Genomic DNA, 27,758 nt, shown 5'->3' with positions numbered 1-27,758 from the left:
ATTACCACGTCTTATGATTATCCAATCACATATCTAACTTCTCTCTTAAAATTAATGAGATTTAGCAGAGAGAGTTTGGCACATGCCTATAATTTCAGTGACTTGGGAGACTGAAGCAGGAGGATTGCCAAGTTTGAGCCTAGCCTTGGCAACTTAGTGAGACTGTCTCAAAATAATATTTTTAAAGGGCTGGGGTCAGGCACAGGATTACACCTGTACCCCTAGCAACTTGAGAGGCTGAGGCAGGAGGCTAGCAAGTTCAAGGACAACCTCAGCAACTTAGTGAAATTCTTAGCAACTCAGCAAAACACTGTCTCAAAATAAAATAAAAAATAAAAATTGATAAGGATACAGCACATTAGTAAAGTGTTCCTGGGTTCAATCCCTTATTACCAGGGGGGAAAAAACCTAGACATTTTGGGAGGCAGAGAACATCTTATTCATATTAGCATTCCCGGCACCTAACACAGTACCTGGCATGTTCATTAAGTATTAACTGAACAAATGAAAGAATGAATGACTTACAAATTCTTTTAGAGAAGGCAACTAGTGAGTTTTAGCATAGTTCAGTGGAAAATAAGCAGAAATAGTTAAAATATAAATAGTTAGCATATAGTTAAAATATAATAGCATATAAATACCTTAAATCAAATTTATAAGAAAATTTTTGTCCTAAGCTGTAAAATTCATTACAAATAATGCCTTATTTGCCCATGAACCTTAAAAGCAAAATAATTTATTCCCATACAAGCCTCCTTCCTTCCATTCATCCCGTTTTATCAGGGTTCCCTGAAATGAATGTGCAAGGTACTATAGCAAGCACTCCCTACCTTACAAATCAGGAAACTCAGGCATATGAATGAAAGAAAGGGCTTTTTTTTTTTTTTTGGTATTCATTTATTTTTATTTGTTCTAATTAGTGAAAAGTGCTTTCTAATTTGCCAGTTTCCACTATGAAAACCCTGATCCTCTCAAGCCATAAAGCATCGTTTGCCTCCTATCACATTTATTTTTGATCATGCTTCCTAACAAACTGCTTTTCTCCTATGATTAATGAAACTATCATAACCTGAAATCTCATAGGAACAGAGAACAGAAACAGCCAGTGAGTGAGAATTAGAACCTTACTATTTGGAGCTCCATAACAATTGTAAGCTCCATTTTCATAGTGACAGATGGACAGAATCTGGTCACAAACAGGGGAGGTAAGGAAGTGAATGATTCCTTTCACTGTTCTCAGCAGCTGAACTTTAGTTGCAAAGTTCCATCTTATCTTAGTCTCATGGAAGACAAGAATTTTAGCTGTTGCTAACTTTCTGATGCAAAAAAATCCTCAGGCATCATTAATAGGGAAAGAGGAAGAACAGACATGGGAAAGAAAAGGGTTGTGCAGGCAACATTAATGATTAGAATAGCTTACAAATAACACAGGCTAACCGGAGTATAGCCTGTGTCATGTACTAGGCTATGTGCTTTAAGTGGATTATCTTGTGTAATTTTTTTGTGTGTGTGGTGCTGGGGATCAAACCCAGGGCCTCATGCATGTGAGGCAAGCAGTCTACCTTTAAGTTTTTTTGTGAAATCCCTTTTGTGAAATCCTAATAGCCACTCTAAAAGGAACTATTTATATCCCTATTTTTACAGTAAGGAAACAGCCTCAGGGAATTAATTGACTTGCACAAGGGTCACACAAATAAAAAGCTTTTGAGTCAGATTTCAAATCGAGCCTTCTGATTCTTAAGCACTGCTCTCCAGAAACACCAGTTAGCAGGCAAGCATAGAGCCAAGAACAGGAAGGAAATCACACAGTGATGAGCAAGGAGTATTTTAAAAGTTTCTAGAGCCTAGGAGAGGCTTAGTAGGAGGATTCCAGGTTAGGCAAGAGATCTGGGAGTGTTAATTATCATACAAGATGCTGAAAGTGTGTTGTTTAACTATCTTCACAGAGAAATAAAATCAACATATAAAGGGAGGGAATGAGCACAAATCCAGGCAGTGAATTAGGTAACAAATGGGAACCATAGCCTGGTCAAACATTCATTCTCTCCAGCCTGAAGTTGGGGGAATCTTTGGAATTGTTTCCTTGATTAGACATTTATTCACTGATTCAGATATTTAATGAACACTTACTTACTATATAGTACTTTGCTAGGTGCTTAGAATGGGAAATGAATATCTCAAGAAGTGATCTCTAACTTCTAGAAATTCACAAACTAGTTGGCCTATTGTTTAGAGTTCAGTGGAAAAGAAGCAGAAATAGTTAAAACATTCACAATAATCCCATTGTCTTCTTAAAAAAATCCTAAAACAATGGTGCACACCTATAATCCCAGCTACTCAGAAGACTAAGGCAGGAAGATCACAAGTTCAACACCAGGCTGGGCAACTTAAGGAGGCTTTTGTCTCAAAATAATAAGGACTGGGGATGTATCTCAGTAGAGCACCTTTGTTTTCAATCCCCCGAACTGAAGAGAAAAAAAAAAAAACCAAAAAATGTAAAACCAAGTTTGCAGGGCAGTTCCTATCTGCTAATCAATTTCTTTGCCATCTAAACCTATGAAGAAAACCTCAAGCAGAGGTTTTTGATCTCAAGGCATGGTCTAGAGGGGGTCAATGGATAGATTTCAACTGGTCATCTGAAAATATACGCAAAATACTAATTGCAAATATGTGTGTTTTTTTCTAAGAATAGGACCTTCAGCTGTCATCAGATTCTCAAAGAGGGTTATGACCCAGAACTACGAAGCCCCCTCTGCAGCCTCAGGGCATAAGATCAGAGTGCCACTTGTTACTAAACCTCAGGTGCCACATACTCAGTGGGTGATGATGTGTCCTTAATTGCTTGTATGCTGACCAACATATTTCTTCCCCTCATAACTCTTGGAGAGTTTCATGAAGTACGGGGGTTCTTAAACAGCTCATCCATTCTAGATTATATCTAAAGCCAGATATGGTGGCATGCTCCTGCAGTCTCAACTTCTTTTGAAACTGAGGCAGGAGGATTACTGGAGCCCAGAAGAGCCAGTCTGGGCAACATAGCAAGCTCCTGTCTTTAAAAAATAAAAATAAAAAAATGAAATCCTGGAATAGCTCTAAGGTCTAAGAGAGTGAGTTTTAAAAGTAGCTAGGTTTCTAACCAGCTTGGGGTTCCCTGGGATATAAAGACCAAGAGAGCCCATAAATGTGCATTAGGCATCTGTGAAATTCCTGAAATTGTGTATAAAAATCTGTATGTATGTCCTTCAAGAACAACTTTCATCAGATGAATAATCTGTGAGCCTAATCCTGTTACCTTCTCCCAAAAAAGGACTTTCCAAGATTGAAACAGCCCCCACTAGACCCAAAGTCCCACTAACAAGGTTTAAGCCTCAGCAAAACTTTAGCCCAGCACTAAGGTCACTGACCTTTGTACGGGGTACAATGTTGAGTTCCAGTTTTTGGTCCACCAGGCTGGCCCCTGCCTCTGAGAGATATCCCTGGTTGAGGACAAGGCAGTCACGGCCAAAGCAGCAGGGACAGCACAACTTCTGCAGCCATTTGGTCCACTTAGGATTAAGATGCCCATATGGCTCTTCATTCTTGGGTTTGAAGACAGCAATGATCCTCTACATAGACAAAAGAAAAAGATGAGTTGGGAGGATGGGTTATAATTCAGTAGTAGATTGTACACTTTGCATGCACCAGGTCCTAGGTTCAATCCCTAACACCACCAAAAAAAAAGTCAGACCAAGTCAGCAGAAATCCAGAAGGAAATGAGTGCACACAAGAAGACAATTCCTGTTTAGTCAGACAGAGGCTACTCCCTAGCTGGTAAGACACCAGTTTGTACGTGCAACTGAGACCCACTGATCAAAAGAGCTGTGGCCAAAGGTGTCAAGTCTCCTCATTCTTCTTGCTACTTCACTCCTCTCCATCATTCTTCTCTCATACTTATCTCTAACTTTGTGCTTCAAAGAAATAAGGTGAATGGATTTGTACATTTCTAGAAGCAAGATTCAGAAGCCAACTCAGTGGCTCATCTTGAGCCATAGACTGCAATCTTATACTAATACCAGAAGGATATAACATCACACTGCATATAATAAGAGCTCCAAAGTAATCTTCTCCAAGTGAGGAAATAACTTGTCAGGGATGCATGTATTCCTGCCCCCATTTATCCAATAGGACCTTTCCTTTATATGGCATGCCAGAACTTTAACACCATAAATCTCCAACTTCCAAGGTATATACATAAACACAATTTCTCTTTATCAATTATGTAAAGACTCAAAAAGTTATCAACTAACAGGAAATAAAGTATTATGGAATGAGGTTTAAAAATTCCTTTATCAATGGTTAATTTCCTCGGTCAATCTTATTATCTCATCTCTTGGGTATTAACAAAATATTGAAATAAAAAGTTAGAAATGACAAACAAAGAAAGCAACCAAAGAGCCAGGCATGATGACACATGCCTGTAATCCCAGTGACTCAGGAGGCTGAGATGAAAGGATCAAGTTCAATGTCAGCTTGGGCAATAGAGTATACCAGTTTCAATCCCAAAAAAAGGAGCCTAAGAGACAAAGAGAAAAAGAATCTGCTACCTGGTTAGAATAGAATTATCTTAAGTAAATTCTGATAGGCAAGGGACCAGGATAGAAGAAACCAAAAAGATTAAATCCATCTTCTTCAAATGTCATTGGAAATATGGGATACCTAGAAACTCTGGCTCTCCCTCCTGAAGATTTTCTTCCACAGGTCAGTCAACTCTCTGAGGTTGTTTTACATTTATCTTATTCCCTCCAGTCCCCAAACTGGTAATTCAAAGAAAGAAAAGCAAATATGCTAACCAAGTGACTCATCTTCATATCATATGACCCTCCTCCTCCCCACACTCCACAGCCAACTCAAGCTAATGTTCACTTCATATAATTGACTGTTATTGAATAATCAAGAATACCCTCCTTACCCACCAGTTTTCAGTTGAGAAAGAAAATGAATGCCTAGTTTTCCTCACCATCCTCTCTCTCCTTTAACAGACTATCAATTCCTTTATTACATCTAGGAGAAATTTTCAGTTTAGTGCCAATATTTTAAAAATACCTTTCCTTAATACCCACTTAGTAATGTCTCTGTTTAATGAAGAGGTTGAAATACAGATAGCTAAAGTAATAGTAGTCCATGAAGATGAGGATAACAACAGAACTGCACAAGGAAGCAAGAGGTCATTCACTGGCTGGTGTCAAGCTCTACAATCAGTTATTGGAACCTGGGACCCAGAGAGTTCCGATTAGCTCAACAGAAAGAGAGTATTATGCTGTGAAAGAAAGGCCCTTGAGCAGTGTCTAGTGATGCACACCTGCAGCCCCAGCCACCAGAGAGGCTGACATAGGAGAATCACTTGAGCCCAGGAGTTCTAGACCAGCCTGGGCAATCTCCCTTAAGAAAAAAAAAAAAAAGAAGAAGAAGAAGAAAGAAAGGAAGGAAGGAAGGAAGGAAGGAAAGAAAAACAAGAAGAAAAAAAAAATAGATGGAGAGGAGGAAAAGCAGCAACAGTCATTGTCATAGTCGCCTGCCACCACCCTTTTCTCCAGAAACCTAAAATTTAAGATAGTTCAAGTGCATCACTCATATCGAATAGTGAAATAAACAGAAGTGATCTTTAATTAAAAAAAAAAAAAGGTGACCTTTCATGAAATAGTTTCTTTAAAAGTTTCGTAAACATGAAATGGATGATTCTTAAACGTTTAGGTCTTAAGATTCTCTTAAATTCTTAAAAATTATAAAGGACCCAAAAAAACTTTTGTTCAAGCTCTATCTGTTGTATTAAAAATTAAAACTGAGAAAACTGTTTAATTCACTTGATAATAAATATAAACCTACTATACGTTAATCATGATATATTTTAATGACAAATGAAGATGTATTTTCCTAGCCTTCCATTTTCAAAAATACTTTGGTGAAAGAAGACTGGCATTGTTTTACGTTTTCCAAATCTCTTTAACGTCTGGCTTAATAGAAGACAACTGGGTTCTCACATCTTCCTTAGTATTCAATCTGTTTCGATATCACACATCATGTGATCTCTGGAAAATTCCACTCTACACTCATAAGGAAATGAGAGTGAAATAGGCAAATAAAGTCTTACAATTATTAGGAAAATAATTTTTTGCCTTGGACCCCAAAAAGGAATTCATAGGAGCCCCTGGGCCACACTTTAAATACTACTGCATTCTGCATTAGAGGTTGGAGAGAAAAAGCTGTCCTTGACTTATTTAGGTAGAGAAGTCTTGTTTACATACATATTAACTCTTTTTTAAAAAAAATATTTTTAGTTGTAAATGAACACAATTCCTTTATTTTATTTATTTCTTTTTATGTTGTGCTGAGGATCGAACCCAGTGCCTCACAAGTGCTAGGCAAGCACTCTACCACTGAGCGACAACTCCAGCCCACACATTAACTCTTGTTTGTTTGTTTGTTTGTTTTTTGGTACCAGGGAGTGAACCCAGAGGTGCTTAATCACTGAGTTACATCCCCAGCCCTTTTTTAATTTTTTTTTTTTTAATTTTAAGGATCTCACTAAGTTGCTTAGGGCCTTGTTAAGTTGCTGAGGCTAAATTTGAACCTGTGATCCTTCTGCCTTAGCCTCCAGAGCCGCTGGAATTACAGATGTGCACCACCACACCTGACACATACACATTAACCCTTACAGAAGGGAAGAAAGGGCTATTCCAAACATATTAAACCCTGAAAGAAGATGAGTCCAAACAGACAGAATGTAGTGAAAGTGATTTAGCTTGTGTGTATTTTCACACCACACTGCTGATCCAAACTGCTTTGCCCATTACAACTTGTGGCTTGGGAGAAATGCTTGTATTGATAGTAGATAATGCTTAAAATCTCAAGATCTGTATAGGATGCACAAATTTGACCATCTCTTAACATTTTTAAAAAATATATTTTTTTAGTTGTAGATAGACACAATACTTTTATTTTATTTATTTTTATGTGGTGCTGAGGATTGAACTCAGTGCCTCACACACGCTAGGCGAGCACTCTACCACTGAGCCACAACCCCAACCCAACTTTTAACATTTTGGTAAAAGAATTTTACTGTGTTTGAAGTAAAAGAAACAAGAATTTCTTAGAGGACACATGTGGTTGGAAGAAGCATATTCAATATTTTAAGTTTTATATTTGAAAAATGGAAGCAGGCACAGTGGCACACACCTGTAATCCCAGCGGCTCAGGAGGCTAAGGCAGGAGGATCACAAGTTCAAAGTCAACCTCAGCAATTTACTGAGGCCCTAAGCAACTCAGTGAGACTCTATCTCTAAATAAAACATATATTTTTTAAAAAGTGCTGGGGATGTAGCTCAGTGGCTAAGTGCCCTGGGTTGAATCCCCAGTACTAAGGCAAAAAAAAAAAAAAAAAAAAAAAAAAAAGAACTAAAAATGGAAAAAGATACCACTTTCATGGCAAACGGTTGGTGGATAAAGTCTATTAAAGGTTGAAAATTGGGCTAGGGATGTAGCTCAGTAGCAGAGTGCTTGCTTAGCACACGGGAGACTGGGTTCATGCCCCAGCACCACAAAAATAAATAAATAAATAAATATTGAAAATCAATGATAGGAGGCCAAGTTTCTAGAACATGTGGGCAGTGTCTTTATAGATACTGTAATTGGCATTGATGCAAATACCAAACTTACTATGATCTAATGAACTGCTATTCTCAATGGTTAAAAGTATCTTCTCAAAATTATACTACTTTTGCCTTTTTCAATGTTGTGTATCCAAGAAAGCCAATCCAGGGATCAATAAGTACAACAGAACAAAACAAAAAACTCTAAGCTTCATCTAAAAACCAGGAACTACGCCAAGGCCTTTCATGTGTAATATCTCATTTAATCCTCTTAAACTAGTAAATCACATGCTGTTCTGTGATTCCTGATAATATGAACATCTGGTAGGACTGACCTCACAAACTAGAGAATGTTCAAAAAATATGTTTGTTCCTGAGTGAACATGAGACCTGAAGCACAAGGATGTAAGTGAGGAGGGGTAATGTGAGCACACTCCACCATGACTCCTAATCTAGCACTTTCTCTCTAACAGTTCCAGGTCCCCACTTACCCTGTGACAGAAACCATTCGATGTTGGGAAATGGAATCAGGACTAGAATCAGATTCTTCAAGAATCTTTTCAGACTAAGTTTCAAAAGTAGCCATTATAGAAACTGCTGTTCCCAGGTTCTCCCCTAGTCATGGGACTCCTGATGTTTAGCTGGGCAAGATAAAGACTATAGTTCCAGCCACTACTGCCCCTAAATTATGAACAATGTTTTTAGGCAGAAGGCTCTGATGCAACTCTAGGAAAGGTCCTGAGGGGTGGCAACATTCTTTCTCTCCTTTTCCTTCTTCCAAATAGCTGAAAAACAGATAAGATCTCTGCAGCACAAGCAGCCACTTGGAACATGAAGTGGAAGCCACACACTAAGGATGGCTGAATCCTGGATAGAAGAAGGACCTGAACCCATGATAAAGTAAAATGCCATGCAGCCTATAGAAGTCCTTTACACAAGAGATAAATCAACCTTTTTTTCAAATCATTATTATTTTAAAATGTCTGTTACACACTGCCAAATTCAGTACTAAGCAATATATTGGCTAAAAAGAGAAACCAGAAATTCAGATGAGTAACTCTGGGGCAGCAGAGCATTGTGGTTAGAAGCATGACCTCCAGAGCCAATATGCCCAACTCCACGATTTGGTTGCTGTGAGACCTTGGGTAAATTAGTTATACTATGTGCTTCAGTGTTGTCACCTGTGGGGATAATTATAGTACTCATCTTGGAGGGTGGTTATAAGGGTTAAATGAGCTACTATTTGTAAAACACTTAAAACACAACCTGGCATATAGTAAGTGCTATGTAAGTATTTGTTAAATAAAATACATTTGGAGTAAGGTCAAAATGACAATACTAACTACAGTGAGGGGCCAGTGTAACCCCCCCCACACACACACAGCATTTAGGAAGTAGTCTTCTGTTCTAAATCACATTTCCTCAGAGGGAGCAGGATGGTTACATTAAAAGTTTGATCAAAGCATCTTGTTTTGAGTTCCCCTCTAATAAAGAATAGTGGCCAGGAAATTTTAGCAACCGATAGCCTAAACATCACCAAGAAACTTACCTGTGGTGTGCCTTTCTCTGTGTATGTATGAAATGATAGTACTTTATCTTCCAGGGATAACTGAGAGATCCTATTACTCCTACCAGTGGGACCTGACATACTGTCATGGGAATTGTAAAGTGTCATGAAAAAAAAATCTTTTTCATCCTGAACCTATCAAAGATAATCTTAGCACATTCTCAGTCAACAAGTTAACCTCCCCGTCGCCCCACCCCAAAAAACCAAAACAACTCACACATTAAATCTCATTCTGTTTTCAAAAAGACAAAGCACTTTGCTGACTTTTAGATCTCAGGACACTCAACTTTCCTTGTTTCTAGAAATTATGGTTCCATTTGAGTTTTCAAGCTCCCTTATTTAAGGGTCTTGGAAAAGAACTATTACTCTCAAAGCCTTTCGTAACCCAGGTTATGTACACAGAGTTGATGGCAGAATTGTCTTCTGGTTCTTAATAATTCAGGGATGACTTTCATGAATAAATGAATCATTCAATGGACCTGACCAAGAGCTACAAGTGATAGCTCATCCTGGTCACTCACGACTCCTCTGTCAAAACAATATACTGGCCAGGCATGGTGGCACAAGCCTGTAATCCCAGCAGTTGAAGGATCATGAGTTCAAAGCCACCCTTAGCAACTTAGCAAGACCCTAAGTAACTCAGCAGGACCCTGTATCTAAATAAAAAATTAAAAAAAAAAAACAGACTAGGGATGTGGCTCAGTGGTGTGGGGCAATTTGTAAAGCACTTAAGTACTGTTTTACAATTTGTAAAGCACCCCTGGGTTCAATCCCTGGTACCAAAAAAATAAAACAAACAACAACAACAACAACAAAAACCAAATATACTGTGCATCTAAAGAGTCCACGCAGGAGAGATGCTGGGAAAATGTGAGAAAACTTTGACACCCACTATTTTAAGAAGTATAACAATAACACATTTTCCCAATGAACCATTATGGAACATCTGAAGACTTCAATACCCCTGGCTTGATCCTAAGTCAAATGCCTTAAATTCTTCTGTAGTTCTCAAAAGGATAAAAAGTCACTTCTCAGCTGCCCTGGTTGCTCCATGCCCTATCCCATGCCCATCACCCTGTAAATGCATGCAGGGGACAAAATAAAGGTCAGCAAAACTCCACCTTAATTGAAAAGCAAACTGCTGATAGGCCTGGGAGAGAATGAAAGTAAAAGATAGCAGAGAGTCCCATGTTTCTAAAACTCCATGTTGTACACTGAGGAACTGTCAGAAATGATTTGAACCTTTTCCCAGAGGAAGTGAACAATAACGAGGCCAGGTGAAACTGATGCGTCCCCCCACGCTATCACAAACTTCTGTCAATAAAATCCTGGGACTGTGGCAGGAGATATATATCATCACAACACAGAAGACCTGGACTGAATCCTCAGAGCCCCTGATGGTTCACCTGTTCTTCAGAACAGCAACACATTGCTTCGGTGCAAAAAGAGGAAAAAGCCCAGAGCCCCAAATCTGTACAAATCTGTAAACCAATGGCCAAATAGTAGTCTCAGTAGTTCATAAAGCTAAGGAACCTACTGCAAAACAGCATCTGCTTAAGCTTCTGTCTAGAGGCAAATTGCCCCACACCACTGAGCCCTCAGCCTGTTATCTGGTCAATTTCCTCTTTTCTTTTTGACGCCTCCTCCACCAAATAGGTTCTGATTTATTTCTTCATCCTGCAGAGCTTCCCTATCTCCAGTCCTCAGTGGCATCCCAAAATCCTGCTAAGGGCTGGCACTGTGAAGTTTCTCTCTTGCAGCTTTTCTTTTTTTTCTTCCCCAGAAGGTGCGAAACCCAGAACTCCCTCAGTGCTCCACCCACACGGGGACCGCGATCCCCAACCCAGCTCTCACCCCCTGAGGGTCCTTGACGAAGTAGCTTCCGCTGGAGCCCTGGTAGATGCGCTCAGGGCAGATGCCCCGCTCGATGGCCACCTCGGCCTGCCGCACCACCGCCTCGAACTCGGGGTCCTCCGGGAACTCGTTCCGCTCTCGGTGGGCCTGCGCTGCGTGCGCCGCAACCGCGGCCTGGGCAGCCAGAGCTTGGGCCTGCGCCGCCACTGTATGAGTCTGGCCCTGGGCCGCCGCGCCCCGGGCCCGGTCCAGCAGTGGCTGCCGCTCCCGGTCGTGGCCCGGCGAGCCTGGCGGAGAGGGGCCCGAGCCGGCTGCCGCCGCCACGCGGACCGCGCCCCCTGGTACCTGCGGAAAGTGAGTTCCCGAGCCCGATGGGAAGGTGTACTCCGGGGGTTGGGCCCGCTTGGGGGACACTAGTGGGCTCGTCTCGTCCATCCCTCTGGCCGCCGGCTCCGGGACCCGGCGCGCTCCACACAGCAGAGCTCGCGGCCGGGACCAATCCGTGGCACCCCCCACCTCATGCTGGGCCAATCAGGTCGCGGTGCCTCCGTGGCCCCGCCTCTAGACTGCCCTGTTTACTTGGCGACGAGTAGGCACGGCCCCTCGCGCACGAACAGTAGCCAATCAGAACCTGCTCCTACGCAATCCGGGCCTCCGCATTTTTCCCCGTCACCTTCGGTGAAGACTGCGCATGCTCTAGGAGCTAACTCCGGGTCAGACACGCCCTCTGCCCACTGTCATCCCAGCCCCGCCCTTATCTTCCAATTGGCTGTCTAGTCTTTGGCGCTTTCAAAACATTAGCTTTTCGTATTGGTCACTTTTTAATTGCGCGCCTACTATAAAGTGGCTGTGAGTATGGAAGAAATCTTATTTTTGTATCATTAATTGAGTACCTACTGTGTTCTAAGTGCGGGAGAGATAGCAGTCAATCAAAGGAACCCTCCACCGCCGTACAACCTCAATGAAAAGCTTTTTTAAAATCCCCATCCAACTTTGGATTGGGCAAAGAGTGGGGAGGGGGTGTGGAGGTGGGAAAGATGGTGGAATAAGACGGACATTATCACCCTATGTTCATGTATGATTGCACGAATGGTGTGACTCTGCATCGTGTACGACCAGCGAAATGAAAAGTTGTGCTCCACTTGTGTACAATGAGTCGTAATGCAGTCTGCTATCATGTATAACTAATTAGAACAAATAAAAAATTAAAAATCCTCATCTTCGTGCATTTTACATAGTGATTGGCTCAATTACCCAATGCTTATTTGTTGAGGAAAGATGTAGTCTCCCACGGGACTAAAAAGTTTCCTGAAGGAAGATTCCATAATTTATTCATCACTGTAAAACCTCTGTGTTTAAACACAGTAGGTTCTCGATACACTTTTATTAGTGGAAAAGGTAAGGAAAACACAGTTACTGACTTCAAGCTGAAGACAATCAGCTGTCTGAGAAAGTATGGGGTGGGGGGAATCAAAAAATGCTAGTGGCAAACTCCATAATAGCAGTTCACAGATTGCGGGGTAAGCTGGAGAGTCAGCAAAGACTGTATGTGGGGCCTGTACTATAAGCTAAGTTTTAAAGAAGTGTGTAATTAAATCACTGGGTAAAAGGTGTGGGTGTGTGTGGGGGGGAATAGTACCCCAAGCAGAGGGAGTTGCTGGAAGAAAGAAGTTAGAGCTTGCAAGAGCAGACAGCAATCTGCTTGACTGAGGGGAAACAGGATCAAATTGGGTTATCAATGACCTGGAGAGCCAAGCAGAGAGGCACAGGGAGCTTTATCGAACAGATCTTGAGCAAGAAAGTGATGTGACGCAGACCAACTCCAGACCCAGGTACCCTGAAGTAACTCTGGAGTAAGTATGAATGTCATCTGAAGAGAATTGGAATAATTACATTTTTAAATCCATAGGATACTGTTTTAGCTAACATTTCTGTTTCTTTTTTTCTTTCCTTTTTTCTTTTTTGTTACTGGGGACTAAACCCAGTGCACTTTACCACTGAGCTACATCCCAAATCCTCTTTATTTTTTATTTTGAGACAGGTTCTTGCTAAATTGCTGAGGCTGGTCTCAAATTTGTGATCCTCCTGCCTTCGCCTTCAAAATTGCTTTGATTATAGTTGTACACCACTGCACCCAGCTCAGTTAAAATTTATACTACTGCCTTCTCTTTCTCTCTCTTTCTCTCTCTGTGTGTGTGTGTGTGTGTGTGTGTGTATGCGTAGCTGAGTATCAAATGAGTATAAAACTCAGGACCTCACATATGCTAGACAGGCACCCTATCACTTAGCTAAAGCCCCAACTAACACTACATTGTAAAGTATAGTGTGTAATGAGTAGAAGCCTGGACTTGGGAATCAAGAGACATCTGAGTTTGAATCCTGGCACTACAATGATTATTTTAGATAAATTATTTACCCTAAGTCTCAATCTCCTCATCTATAATATTCAAATCTCATTTGATTAAATAAAAATCTATGATATATGTAGAGCAGTTAACATAGTGCTTAATACATAAAAAGTACTCAACAAATATTAGACTTTTGTCATTGCTGGGTTATTTTCATTTTTTATTTTACTATTTTGCTTGAGGTACTTGGGATTGAATTCAGGGCCTCACAGAAGTGCTTTACCTCTGAGCTACATCCCCAAACCTTTAAAATTTTTTATTTGAATTTTGAGACAGGGTTTTGCTAAACTGCCCAGCCTGGTGATTCTCCTGCCTTTGCCTACCAAGTATCTGGGATTACAGGTGTATGCCACCATACCCAACATAATTGCTGAGGTTATTGTTAATATTGTTGTTGTTCTATTTAAAGTAACCAGCAGACTAGGGGTATGGATTTTCACTAAAGATGACCAGCTCCATGGTCACCAATATTTCATAATTGTTCTCAAATCAAATTATTGCCAGTTAAACAGAAGTACTGAAATGAAAGAACAGTTATTTAGTTGTATATACAGGAATGTCAAACTTTTTGGCCAAATAAACCCTTCCAGGCAAAGGTCCATTTAAAGTAAAATTGCCTCTTTCAGTTAGAACTCATGCATTTTTTTCCTGTCTAGACATCAAGCAAAGTAATGCCTGCCTCTTGTGTCCCAGAGGCCACAGCCACAGAGATAATCTCTTAGTATTAACCATCTCCTTCAGCCCATGAGCTTCAAATTATGGTCAAGGAAAGGTCCCAGAATTGAACTTCTCCATAGAATTCTTTTAGTTTTTATTTTTTCCCCTTCTGCGAAAACTGCCTTAGAATTTATTTCTGCATCTATTTCTTAGAACTTGATTTTCCTTTTACTGAAATAAATGTCAACATATTGTCAGCACATGAATAGCTAGTACTTACCAAATGCCAAGTGTATGCCATTGTTTTAAGTGCATAGTACATTACATGGATTAATTCATGTGAGTAGCATTGTAGCTCTTATAATGTTGAAAACTGAGGTCCAGGGGAGTAAAATAATTTGTCTGTGGTCACTCATCTGGTGACTGGCAGAGCCTGGACTCAAATCCAGACAGATGGGCTCTATGGTTTTTGTTTTGTTTTGTTTTTGTCTTTGTTTGTTTGTTTTTTTAAATTGGGGATTTGAAACCAGGGGTGCTAAACACTGAGCAACATCCTCAGCCCTTTTTAATTTTTATTTTGAGACAGTGTCTCACTTAGTTGCTTAGGGCCTCACTAAATTGCTGAGACTGGCCTTGAACTTGTAATCTTGCTGCCTAAGCCTCCCAAATCCGTGGGATTACAGGGGTGGGCCAACAAACCTGGCCTAGCTCCATGTTTTTAAAACTACAGTATATTTCTTCTTGTTAAATATCCCTACAAGATATATCTCATATTTACCCACTTTCTTTCCATTTCCACTGATGCCACATTAGTTTTGAGACTTTTAGGATGTCTTAGTTACATTAAAATTGCTCCTCAGTTTGTCTCTCTGACCAATCACTCTTACTGCTTATCTCTGGCTATCACTGCCAGATTCATTTTCTTAAAATACTAGTTTCATTATGTCACTCCTCTAGCCAAGAAACTACATTTTTTTTAAAATTTCATTTTTAGTTGTAGTTGGACACAATATCTTTATTTATTTATTTTTATGTGGTGTTGGGGATCGAACCTTGGGCCTTGCCTGTGCTAGGTGAGCGCTCTACCGCTGAGCCACAACCCCAGACCCAAGAAACTACATTTTTATTGTAAAATACATATACTACTTACCATCGTAAGCATTCACCATGTTCAATTCAGTGACATTAAATATATTCATAATGTTATGTGGCCATGACCACAATCTATACCCAAAACTTTTTCATTATCTGCACCCATTAACAACAAATATCTCCTCCCCTGTACACCCTAACAAAACGACAGAAATTCTGCTTCCATTATACAATATTCCTTCCTCCTTTCCTCCCCGAAACACATAGCAATCTCTCTTCCACTTTCTGTCAATTTGTCTGTTCAAATAACTACATTTTGCAAACCATTATCTCCTCCCTAATTTTCAGGTCTCTCAAAATTTGGCCTCACCCAATCTATTTAGTCTTATTTCTTCACATTTTCTAATATGCATTCTCCATTCTAGTAAGATCTATTTCCTTAACATCATTCTCTTAGTGACTTCAATTATGTCTATAGTCAATATTACTTTAGCATATGTACCATTGAGTGTTAGCATAGAATTTACTCTTATAGGTTTACTGGTCCAATTTCATTTTACAAGCTACAGACATTAATAACTTATTCCAAATTACATACAATAAGTGGCAAAGATAGGATTTGAGCAAAGAATCCAAGTTTTAAAAAATAATTTTAAACTACCATTTATTTTACAGAGTATTCTCATACAAATCCTGAAGAGCCTTTACTACTATTATTATCATTATTATCATTTTCTAGTCTACAGGTGAAGAAATCCCAATCCAGAAAAACAATGGGCTTACTCTCATGGACTTGCTTTTTCCTAATGTAATAGTGATCCATTTCACCTTTTGACTATAGCCCTTGCATCTTATTTTTTTTTTAAATCTATTTATTTTTTTTAAAGAAAGAGTGAGAGAGAGGGAGAGAGAGAGAGAACTTTAATATTTATTTTTCAGTATTTGGAGGACACAGCATCTTTGTCTGTATGTGGTGCTGAGGATCGAACCCGGGCCGCACGCATGCCAGGTGAGCGCGCTACCACTTGAGCCACATCCCCAGCCCCCTTGCATCTTATTTTAAAAGGGCTGTGTTTTTCTTTTCTTCTTCTCCCTTCCCCTTTCTAACCTGGAGGTGAGGAACAAGATTACCTTGAGTTATCTGACCCCCAAAGGAAGGAGATGTTATTGGAAGATCTAGGAAGTGACTATTTCTCAAATTAACGAAGTGAATCTCAACACACCATCAGGATGCACCTGCGACCCCTCTGCCAGGGTACCTTTGAATAGCTTCTTTTAAAGCCTTCTGTTTTCCCTGATGGGCAGAATCACAGCCTCTAGGACGTGAGTCCCCGGTATTTCTCCTTTCCTAGTAAAGCAATAAAACTTCTTTTTCTTTTTTCTCACAACAGTGTCCTCGTTATTGCATTGGCATAGGGGACAAGAACCGTGCTTTCAATAACACTAATAATTGAACCTTAGATTTTTCTCATGCCTGGAGTATAACAGTAAATCGTGTGACAGCAACCTTGGCTTTTCAAGCCTGACAGAACCTAGAGTCATGCTACATTCACATAGTTCAGTAAATAAACATGGATACACTGATCACTGCACATAGAATTTAGGAAGATTTGCTCCAATTTTGGCACTACATTTTAACCTCAAAGGACTTGGGTAATGACAACATAAGTCCCTATTATTAATGCAAAAATGTCTTTATATCACAGTGTTTGACACAGAGTTATTAAAGGGCAATTGTCCTACGCAGAGAGTTATAAATTACAAAGCTGCACCTTTAAAGCCGAATTTAGGTTCTGTACTTAAAACATTTGAAGAATTGGAGGAGGATTCGAGCCTCTTAAGTTAGTGGTCACGGTTGCTTCGGACGCAAGTTTGGTTTTCTCTGGGCTTAACATTCCCATCACGCCGTCTGTGGGTAAACCACACCAGAAACCTTCATCTCCTAGGTGCAGGCTCAGACCCACCCCTTTCAGAGGTTCCGCCCGGCCTCTCTGTACACTCAGCCCCGCACAAAGATGGCGCGGAGGCGAACTGAACCAATAGGAGGTGGCGTTGCTCCTGGTTACCTAAGTAACAGCCAATGGGCAGCAAGAATTGGGCCGTGAGGGACGGCAGCCTCCGGTGGGACAGGCGGTGGAAGTGGCGGAGAGTAAGGTGGAAGGGGGAGAGCCAGGCGGAGTAAAGGTTTCTGCCGCCGAAGCCCGGCGTTGGGGCGTGACAGTAGTCCCGAAAGGCCGAGCCCCGGTCGGCTGGCAGCACGGGTGAGAGGGGGCCGCGAGAGAATGGTCAGCCAGGCAGGGACAGAGGAGCCAAGCGGATGACCCGGGCTGGGGAACGCGGCTTCATCCTGATGCCCTGATCCGAGGGCGGCTGCCTGGGGAGGGTACCAAGCCCAGCACTTGAGTTGAGACCACTCGTCGAATCTCGGAAGAGCGCGCAGCACCCGGGTTAGCGGTCAGAGTATGAGGGGCTGCATCTGGAGGGAATGACAGAACTGTGTGAACAGAAGAACCTGCGGGGCTGGAGAGCAAACCCAGGTAGATGGAAGGCGCGGGGCTGGAATGCAAGAATGGGGTGGGAGAATGGGTGTTGCCTTGTGGAGATCTAGGCTTTGTTTGCTCTGGGCCCGCCTCCACCAAGGTGGTGGAGATAAGTCCTGCATATCGAGGCTTGGGGAATGGGATTCCTGGATTACTTTGATGGGTGGCATCTTTGTCAAGACTGTTTAGATACCAACAGGCATACCTCGTATTAGGACCCGGCCCAGGCGTTCTCCTTTCCCTTTAAATAGAGTAGTGTTCTGATAGCATTACTCCCTAGTCTCTATCGCTTCCAGGTCTTCCTTGTTGTCTTTCTGGTGTCACTGTTTTCTTCCCATCTTCTTAACAATACATTTGTTTACTTTTCAAGTAAGAGAAAAGGGGGGTTAGATTTATTATTAAAAAAAAATTCAAGGTCATTTAAATGCACTTAAAACATCTTTCTGTTCTAATTTCCTAAAAAGCTTAATATTTGTTCATCAGAGCCTTCATTTTCTTTTCTTTTTTAAATATTGACCTTTATTTATCTATTTATATGTGGTGCTGAGAACCGAACCCAGTGCCTCTCACATGCCAGGCAAGTGCACCACCACTGAGCCACAGCCAGAGCCCAGAGCCTTCATTTTCTTATCATGAAGATTTTAAAAGACTAAAAAATGCTTTCATTGTAACTGAAAGAACTTTGGCAAGACTGTCATACTCTGGGAAGGGTGGCTTATCCCAGAGTTGTGTTTTGAAATATCTGGAACATAAGAAAACAAAGATAGCAGGAACCAGGCATGGTGGCACATGTCTATATGTCCCAGCAACTTGAGAGGATTGCAAGTTAGAGGCCAACCTCAGGAACTTAGCAAGGTCCTCAACAACCCAGCAAGACCCTGTCTCAAAAATAAGAAAGAAAAAGAGCTGGGGATGTAACTCAGTGGCAAAGTACCCCTGAGTTCAGTCCCCAGTACCAAATAAATAAATAAATAATAAAATAGCAGGGATGTATTTCTAGTATGCAGAGTAATAATATATTGGTTTATAGAGACAAAATAGTAATTTCCTTTTAGGTAGATGTTTGAGCTGATCCTGCAACTCATCATCCAGAGCACAGAATGTGGGTGGATTCCTGTTTAGAAGCAGGAATCTTCACCCGTAGGCCATCTATTCTCTTTAACAAGATTATTTAAATAACATACAAGTGCCATTTTTGCATCCCTTATCAGTCATTATCAACACTGACTATATTAAACTAGATTTGTCTCAGTGACCATGGTTACTGGTGAAATTCCTTTTTTGCACAATGGCTGTGCAGCTGACTCTTAATTAGCATGGCTAATTACATAAGTTGTAAATTAAAATTCTGACACTATATTCTGCAGTGATAATATGAATTATTTGCCACATGTAGCAATTTCCAGCCAAAAGTATCCATGAATTCTACTTCATCTGCCCTTTAATTGGTACTTCTGATGGTAGTCTTAGGAATGGACATGAATTTGACAAACAATTACTAAAGGGAATTTGCTATTTCTCCCTAGATAATGGAAATTTGTAATATGTACTTTTGAAAACAAATAGGAAAGAATGATGGTAAGATTGAGGTTAAGAGATGGTTCCAAGTTACTGTTGCGGTATAATAAGTTACCCCCCAATTTAGTATCTTTTAACATGGTGTTCACAGATTCTGTAGGTCAGGAATTTGGGACTGGTACTGTGGCGATGGCTTCTCTTTGCTCCATGATATCTCAGATTAGATTTGCACTCAGTGGCTGAAGGCTCAAATCATCTGAAGGCTCCTTTATTGATGCCTGGTACCCAAGCTAGGATGATTCAGAGATGTGGATGGCCATGTGGAGCAACAACTCTCTGTCTGGCTTGCTTCCTCATTGCATGGGAACCTCCAGGTAGTTGGACTTCTTATGTGGTGGCTCAGGTCTCCAACTGTGGGTGTGCCAGTGAGCAGATGGATGTTACATCATCTTTTATGATCTAACCACAGAACACATAGCTTCCATCATTTTCTATGGTTGAAGCAGTCACAGTCCTGCTCAGATTCAAGGGAAAGGAATTAAACTTCACGTTTTGATATATCATTGGCAGGTCAGATTATATTTGAACATATAAGATGGGAGATATTATTACAAACATCTTTGGAAAATACAGTCTACCACATTTGGTAATAAGGTAACCTTTCAAGTTTCATCAGTTTCCTTAAAATATTTAGGGTACAGGTCCCAAGGGCTAACAGCATACCAAAAGGTTTACAACTTAAAGGTGAGGCTAGGATATTGACCATAGATAATCTTCAAACTGGGAAACTTTCCCTTTTTTAGTTTCTCTAGAACAAGATGGGATACCACTCTGGAAGTTTCGTGTAGCCTTTAGGAAAAGTAAGTACAACAGATGCTCCCTCTAAGTCCCAAGGTTGTCATTATGGCTCCTCAAACCCCACTGCCATACCTCTTCCCAAATTTGGAGCGAAGCCATGTTAATTAATACTTCTAAACATTTAAAGGAAAGATTCTTATAGCCTTGATTTTGTGTTTATGTTCTAGAGTGATGGCTTAGTTATAAATTTTGTAGAAGATACATACCTTCAGATTACAACGGACATGTTTTGAAAGGATGAACTGTTTCTGATCTGTACATTGTAAGGGTCCGGCGAAACGTCGGAGAAGGAAAGACCACACGAGACTAGCTTCATGCAATGGCAAGGGGGATTTTTTTATTAGGGATCCGTTCCAACGCGTTGGGACTCTGTGCTCACTCAAGAAGGGAGAGCAGCCCAGAGCCCAGAGCAGAGGTCAAGCAGAGCTTAAGTACACTTTTTGGAGAGGGTGGGGGGCTTTGCATACATCAGAACAAATCATCATGAGGCGCGGGGAAATTGAACAACAATTCTGATACATGATTAGTCCATTCATTGGCGGGAACAGTTTGGGTAGGGGTGATTGGTCACTTCCAAGTGGGGCACACATTCAAACTGATTGGTTCTGGGGCCTGGATGCCTACGTGCCATGCTACCTGGAACCCTTAGCTATTAAACAACCAGGGAATCAATGGAGATATTTACTGAGCAGCTCCCGCATTGTCCTAACAACTTTACAGACATTACAGGTTCCGGGGATAGCAGGGGAATTGTTTACTTTTTAGCCCAGGCCTTGCAATCTAGAAGCTTTACAATGCCCTAGTCTTTTACACTTTAACTCAGACTTTTGCAGCTTAGAATCAGCTTAGAAATTTTACCCTTACAACATAAGTTGACTATTAGTGCTGTGACTTTATTAGATCTGAGAGAGTCGAAGATGACTTATAGCTATCAAAATGCCTAGCTGCACTTGACAGAATTTTCCTCAGCTGTTCTGATGGAAAATTTATTCTCTTCCTCTCATTAATGTTGCATTTGCAATGGAGTCATGGTGACCTCTATTCAAGCACACTCTGATGTTGAGCTGATGGTAAGAGTCTGTGGGCCTGAAATTAGATGCTGACCTTATGAGACATTCATAGGACAGAGGACACAGCAGGTACCAGCATCACTTTTCTGAGAAAATAGCCCCTGGAGATTTGGAGGGGCTTTAGTACAAATAGAAAATGACCCTTGCCTGGGAGTGCCTTTTACTATGTGAAGGACCCTGGATGTGTAGTTGCTGACCGATAACTAAAGAAGTGAACAAGTCCCAGAGAAGTGACCCCAAACATCTGTGGGAGAGCTTCCACAAGGCTGGCCTTTATTGTGGGGCTGGAAATGAATGTTTCTCCATATTTGATTGAGAACATAGGGATTCTTAGGACTTACCTGGCCTTGTGTCTGAAACTAAAGCTTAGAGACAGGGCCAGGACCTCAAAGATGTGCCTGACCCTGCTGTGGTGAGACCAGGCTGCTTTCACATTAGACCTTTTCTGGGTTTTTGATATCTGTATCAAAAACAGCCAAAATAGCCCATAGGATATTGATGAAGAACAGATGGGTGGTGATTATAGTTTTTGTTTCTTCTTCTTAGCTTTTACCTCATTAGTCCAACTTGAAAAATTGTTCTGTTTCAAAATGTTTTTTCAATTATGTTGGTGGCATTTTGATACTGAGCAGAGACTTTAGAGAATCACATCTAGTTGTGTGCACCAGGTCTTGCCCCTGTGCTGAAAAGAAGGTACATGTGTCCTGATGGTACTCAGTCAGGTGCCTGAAGTTCAGACTCTAGGTTAATTATTAGTCACAGGGAACCTTTCAATGGTGATTTATACCTCAGAGAGCTTTTTACACATTATTTCCATTTAGCAGAATAGTAGTCCACAGCTTTCAAGTGAGAATCCAGTGATGGCTTGTTAAAACTGCAGACACCCTAGCTCTACCTGTATAGAATCTGATTCGATAGGTCCAGGTTTGGGCCTAGGAATCTGCATCATTGTCATTTGAGAAAACATTGTATTGCTTAGATCTAGAAGAGATGAAGGGGTGAGTAGAAAGACTTAGGAAAATTTTTTAAATAGGGTTTGAATTTTTAAAATAATTTCAAATAATTCAGTAATTTAAAATAGAATTTCAAATAATTCTATTTGTCTCTGTTTACAGTCAATGATAGAGCATTCTTTTACCATCTAGCCTGATCCAATGGTGGTTTTTTCCCATGATGTATTTTGTCGTAGCATTTCTTCTGCTCCCACTGCACTGGATCCCCCTGGACCACCCATTCATACTTGGATGTATCAGTTAGCTTTTGCTCGGTGATAACACCCACCCTAAAATACACTGGCTTGAAACAACAAGTCTTATTTGTCAGTGTGATTTCTGTGAGTTTGGGGCTCAGCTCAGCAGGGCAGCTGTTCTGGTCTTGCTTTCATTGTTACCATCCCTGTTCACAATGCCCTTCAGCCCCCGCTGTCACTCAAAACTCCCACTTCCCTCTCTTAGTTGCTATAAACTCTGCCTGGCTTTCAGAGATCTCCATGAGCTAACCTGACCTAAAATTAGAGGCCATAGTACAGGATAAGGAGGACTGGCCATAGTCAGGGGAGTTGTGTGCTAATCCCATCTTGACCACTAATAAACTTTTTTTTTTTTTTTTTTTTTTGGTACCAGAGATTGAACCCAGGGATGCTTAAGCACTGAGCCATATCCCTAGCCTTTTTAAAATATTTTCTTTAGAGACAGGGTTTTGCTGAGTTGCTTAGGGCCTCACTAGTTGCTGAGGCTGGCTTTGAACTCGCAGTCTTCCTGCTTCAGCCCCCCAAGCTACTGGTATTACAGGCATACGCCACCACACTTAGCCACTAACAAATTTTTTAACCACTCTGAGTTTCTATTTCTCCATCTGTAAAATGAGAGAGTTTGGACTAAGTCCACAAGGTCTTTTTAGATTTAAGATTTTTGGCTGAGTGTACCCATTACTCCCTAAATAAGCTCTCAACTGAATCAGACCAGGCTTCTTATTTTCCCATTGGATATCCCATGTGTACGTTGCTCTTTCTGCTTTTATTTCTTAGTTTTCTTTGCTGCTCATTTTAAATTCTGACCATGCCTCTTTGTTAATCTCTGGTATCCAACTTGTCACTTTATTACATTTTCTCTGGTATAATTCAGTGTTTTAATTGCTAGTCTTATCTACTAGATTATCACCTCACCGAGGGAAGAGACTATATTGTATACATCAACTAAGCACATAGTGGGTGTTGAGTAACAATTTGTAGATTAAGCCTCCATTTCCATCCCAGATCATAGATAATAGAGATTGACTGAAAACTCTTAAGTGGGAAAAAGAAGTGTATGGGCAGACATGGTGGTTGTGGTGGTGGTGATGGTGGTAGTTGTGGTGGTGGTGATGGTGGTGGGGATGATGGTGGTGATGGTGGTTGTGGTGGTGGTGGTGGTGGTGATGGTGGTGATGATGGTAGTGGTTGTGGTTGTGGTGGTGGTGATGGTGGAGGTGGTGATGGTGGTGATGGTGGTGGTTGTGGTGGTGGTGGAGATGATGGTGATGGTGGTGATGGTGGTGGTTGTGGTGGTGGTGGTGATGGTGGTGGTGGAGATGATGGTGATGGTGGTGATGATAGTGATGGTAGTGGTAATGATGATGGTGGTGGTGATCATGGTGATGGTGATGATGGTGGTTGAAAAGGAGGGTGCTTTTGTTCAATGTACCTAAGGTGACATATACTTACCAGGCTGGTAGCCTTTAGGGTACATCTGTGAAATGACTTTGCAGTCCATTCCTCCAGCCATCCCGTGACACTGACTCTTTTCTGTTTATTTCCTACAGATTTCATCTTTTTCTTCTGTAAACTGTCACCATGACCCTAACAAAAGGTTCTTTCACCTACTCCAGTGGGGAGGAATATCGTGGCGAGTGGAAGGAGGGTGAGAAGGACCCTGAGGGGATCCAGTGATGAACACTTCATTCAGCTGAAGGAAAATACATCAGGAAAATGACAAAATCATAGAATTTGGAGGGAAATGGATGGCATTAGAGCAGATTATGCTAAGTGAAGCTAGCCAATCCTTAAAAAACAAATGTCAAATGTCTTCTTTGATATAAGGGGAGTAACCAAGGACAGGGTAGAGACGAAGAGCTGGAGAAGAAGAATAACATTAAACAGGGATGATAGGCGGGAGGGAAAGTGAGAGTTAAGGGAAATTGCATGGAACTGGAAGGTGAGCCTCAGGGTTATACACAATTACATATAAGAGGAAAGGAGGAGTAGGAGAAAAATTATATAAGTGGAAGAAACGATTTATAGTAGAGGGGATGGAGAGAGAGTAGGGGAGGGGAGGGGAGGGGAGGGGTGAGGGGACAGTGGAGAATGGGATAGACAGCAGAATACATCAGTCACTAGAAAAGCAATTTGTAAATCAATGGAAATGTAACTGATGTGACACAGCAATCTGTATACGGGGTAAAAATGGGAGTTCATAACCCACTTGAATCAATCTGTGAAATATGGTATAATAAGAACTATGTAATGTTTTGAACAACCAACAATAAAATAATTAAAAAAAAAAAAAAAAAAAAAAAAAAAAGAAAATACATCAGGATAGAGAGCCAATTTTACGGATCTTCATTTCCTACTCCAGGGCTTAATTTCACACAGTGCCTTTCCTTTGTTCTATTTTAGGATTAAATAAAGGAATTAGAGAATGCTGTTGTTAATCTAACCTGCACAAATAAGTTGAATCTTTCCAAAATTCTAGATTTTCAGTGTTATAATATCCTTTCATGCTTTAGTGGGATTATTTGAGATTTTTTTTTTTTTTTTTTTTTAGTGAGAGAGGAGAGAGAGTGAGAAAGAGAGAGAGAGAGAGAGAGAGAGAGAGAGAGAGAGAGAGAGAGAATTTTTAATATTTATTTTTTTAGTTCTCGGCAGATACAACATCTTTGTTGGTATGTGGTGCTGAGGATCGAACCCGGGCCGCACGCATGCCAGGCGAGCGCGCTACCGCTTGAGCCACATCCCCAGCCCGAGATTTTCTTAAATAAGTGATAATGTAACCAGAAGAACAAAATGAATTCTTTAAAAGCCAGTAAATTGAGTACAGAATTTGTTGCAGTGTCTTGGTTACAGTGAACCTTAAAAAGTTAAAGAAGATCTGGAAATTAGGGCAGACACTTAAGACCAAATGACATTCATTGCTTGCATTTCCTGTGACAGACAGCTCATTACATTTGGAAGTATCTATTCATAGGAATAGAAAAACTCTTCAGAGCCTGAGACCAGGCAGGAAGTGGTTTAATGATGTTCGGTTTGGAAACATAATCTGGCCATTTAAAGACTCATGTGTCCAGTCCTAGTCAGCCAGGAACTGCCTGGAGGAGACTGGATCTCCAGTGCAGCAGGTGATACACCCTTGAGCCATGAGGAATTGTGCATTTTGTGACCTTGCCTCCTTCTGTCCCAAGTCTTTTCTCTTGCTGTCCCCTTTAATACAGCCTTTTAGAGGAGAGACTTGCTGAGGCTCTGCTGGGTGGTCTCTACCCACCGAAAGAACTCCCTTGCACTGTCTGAACAGCATGACTGCTTCCCAGCATCTTGCCCAGGTTTTTCTGGTCAGGTTAGTGAGTGGGCACAGCCCTGTTGATGTAACAGAGCTAAGCCAGTGCTGCCAGTCAGGCTGTTAAGTTTGTCCCATAGCTTCACAAGGGCTGCAAGTCAGGCTGTCTGCTGCATTTGCATTCTTGCTGTACACTTCCAGCTCTGGCATCTGGAGTAAGTTACTTGGCTTCTCCTTGCCTCCATTTCCCCATCTGTTCAATGGGAATAATAATAGTACTGTATCTACCTCATAAGGTTACCACAGGATTAAATAAGATCATAAATTCTAAGTGCTTAGAAGAGTGGCTGGCTATGAATGTTGGCTACTATTATTTTAAGAGCTCTCTTATTCATACTTAGAGAGATGTGCTCCAAATCTGATGGTTGAGACTTAAGATGGAAGGTTCCAGGTTTTGCTGGTGTCAGACTCTGCCCTGCTAATGCCACCACTTTTTTTCTCTCTTTTGTGAATAGGGTCATGAAATGTATGGGATGCTAGGCAAGTGAGAAGGGACCCTGAAGTTGCCCCATTCTAACCTGTACATGTCCTTTTTGTTCAGGCCGCAGGCATGGTTTTGGTCAACTGCTGTTTGCAGATGGTGGCACCTATCTGGGTCATTTTGAGAATGGGCTCTTTAATGGCTTTGGGGTACTGACCTTTTCAGATGGTTCAAGGTGAGTATTTCTCAGCTTTAAATAAGGGAGACTCTGATATAAAAATGGGATATTAGTGAATCTGATCAACCTTGAATTTGTCCCAGGCACTCTAGAAAACAGACCAGGAGTGGGCAGTTCTTTTATTGGTTACTTTTTAAATAGATTTGAAATTCGAAATATCAGGGAGGTGAGTGACCTTCCACCCCTGCTCCATTCATTCAAATTCTTTTCCTGAGATTGAGCCTTTGAATCCTCCTGCCTCAACTTCCCAAGTAGCTGGGATTTACAGTCATGCACCACCACACTGGACTTGGTTCCATGGTACTTTTTTTTTTTTTAAAGAGAGAGAGAGAATTTTTTAATATTTACTTTTTAGTTCTCGGCGGACACAACATCTTTGTTGGTATGTGGTGCTGAGGATCGAACCCGGGCCGCTCACATGCCAGGCGAGCTTGCTACCGCTTAAGCCACATCCCCAGCCCCATGGCACTTTTAACTAATACATACCTGCAGCTGCTTGACTCAGTTAACCTGGACAGCTAACTTGCCTACAAAAGGCTAACCTCTTGGTGTTTCTGTAGGTATGAGGGGGAGTTTTCCCAGGGCAAGTTTAATGGCGTTGGAGTCTTCATTCGGCACGACAACATGACCTTTGAGGGGGAATTTAAAAATGGCAGAGTAGATGGTTTTGGTAAGTTGCATTCCGGTAGGTTGGGTAACATAGGTCAGCCTAATGTAGGTTTAGGCTGTTTAGTTTTAATTCTTCTGTGGATGTCCAGCAATCCATAGTGATCATGCCTTAATGATCCTAATGATATCTGTCGAACTCACCAATGGAGCATGCCTGAGTAGAGCTGGGAGTTTTGTTTTGTTTTTGGTACTGGGGATTGAACCCAGGAGCACTTAATCATTGAGCTACACCCCTGTCTCCTTTCATTTTTTTATTTTGAGGCACGGTCTTGCTGAGTTGCTTAGGGCCTCACTACGTTTCTGAGGCTGGTCTCAAACTTATGATCCTCCCGCCTTAGCCGTGGTACCCAGCTGAGTTTTTTACTTCTATAGCCTCTACACAAAAGCTGAGCTCTGCAACGTTAATGTCACTGTCATATTTTCTCTGCCCTCAAAGGCCTGCTGACTTTCCCTGATGGTTCTCATGGAATACCCCGCAACGAAGGTCTATTTGAGAACAATAAGCTGCTGCGGCGGGAGAAGTGTTCTGCGGTAGTTCAGCGGGCCCAGAGTGCCTCCAAGTCCGCCAGAAATCTCACTGCTTAATGGGGCAGTGGGCACAGCTGGAATAGTGTCAGTAAAGCCCATGACCACCTGAGATGAACAGAATGAACCA

At 41.2% G+C, this 27,758-nt stretch overlaps 2 protein-coding genes across 5 annotated transcripts in view; one reads left to right on the top strand and one right to left on the bottom strand.

Moving 5' to 3' along the window:
• Positions 1-11,687, bottom strand: part of PI4K2A (phosphatidylinositol 4-kinase type 2 alpha) — a 29,055-nt gene extending 17,368 nt beyond the window's left edge. Inside the window, exons 1-2 of the mRNA XM_081267071.1 lie at positions 11,047-11,687; positions 3,405-3,605 (exon numbers count right to left, since the gene is read on the bottom strand). Coding sequence (XP_081123197.1) covers positions 3,405-3,605; positions 11,047-11,481 — 636 coding nt within the window. The 5' untranslated portion in view covers positions 11,482-11,687. The remainder of the gene's footprint in view (positions 1-3,404; positions 3,606-11,046) is intronic.
• A 5,604-nt stretch (positions 11,688-17,291) lies between these two features.
• MORN4 (MORN repeat containing 4) lies at positions 17,292-27,758 on the top strand. 4 transcript variants are annotated; one of them, XM_081267944.1, is made up of 5 exons: positions 17,292-17,464; positions 23,989-24,035; positions 26,317-26,431; positions 26,995-27,104; positions 27,540-27,758. In XM_081267944.1, the coding sequence occupies exons 2-5, from the start codon at positions 24,020-24,022 to the stop codon at positions 27,686-27,688; spliced, it is 390 nt and encodes a 129-aa protein (XP_081124070.1). In that variant the 5' UTR covers positions 17,292-17,464; positions 23,989-24,019; the 3' UTR covers positions 27,689-27,758. The 4 variants fall into 4 exon arrangements, with proteins under 4 accessions (XP_081124070.1, XP_081124068.1, XP_081124069.1 ...); XM_081267942.1 differs by having other exon boundaries at positions 17,293-17,464; positions 23,989-24,086; XM_081267943.1 differs by having other exon boundaries at positions 17,293-17,740.

Source organism: Spermophilus citellus, assembly GCF_964194105.1.
Source record: "Spermophilus citellus genome assembly, chromosome: 15".
Classification (NCBI taxonomy): domain Eukaryota; kingdom Metazoa; phylum Chordata; class Mammalia; order Rodentia; family Sciuridae; genus Spermophilus; species Spermophilus citellus.
The sequence above is the reverse complement of the archived record's forward strand: the minus strand, read 5'-3'. Positions and strand labels throughout refer to the sequence as shown.

Bases quoted from the DNA above. Each gene is read 5' to 3' on its own strand.
- MORN4 (XM_081267942.1), top strand. From the start codon at position 24,020: ATGACCCTAACAAAAGGTTCTTTCACCTACTCCAGTGGGGAGGAATAT. The intron at 24,087-26,316 runs GTGAGAAGGACC...CTTTTTGTTCAG, and splicing joins TCGTGGCGAGTGGAAGGAGG to GCCGCAGGCATGGTTTTGGT. The intron at 27,105-27,539 runs GTAAGTTGCATT...CTGCCCTCAAAG, and splicing joins TGGCAGAGTAGATGGTTTTG to GCCTGCTGACTTTCCCTGAT.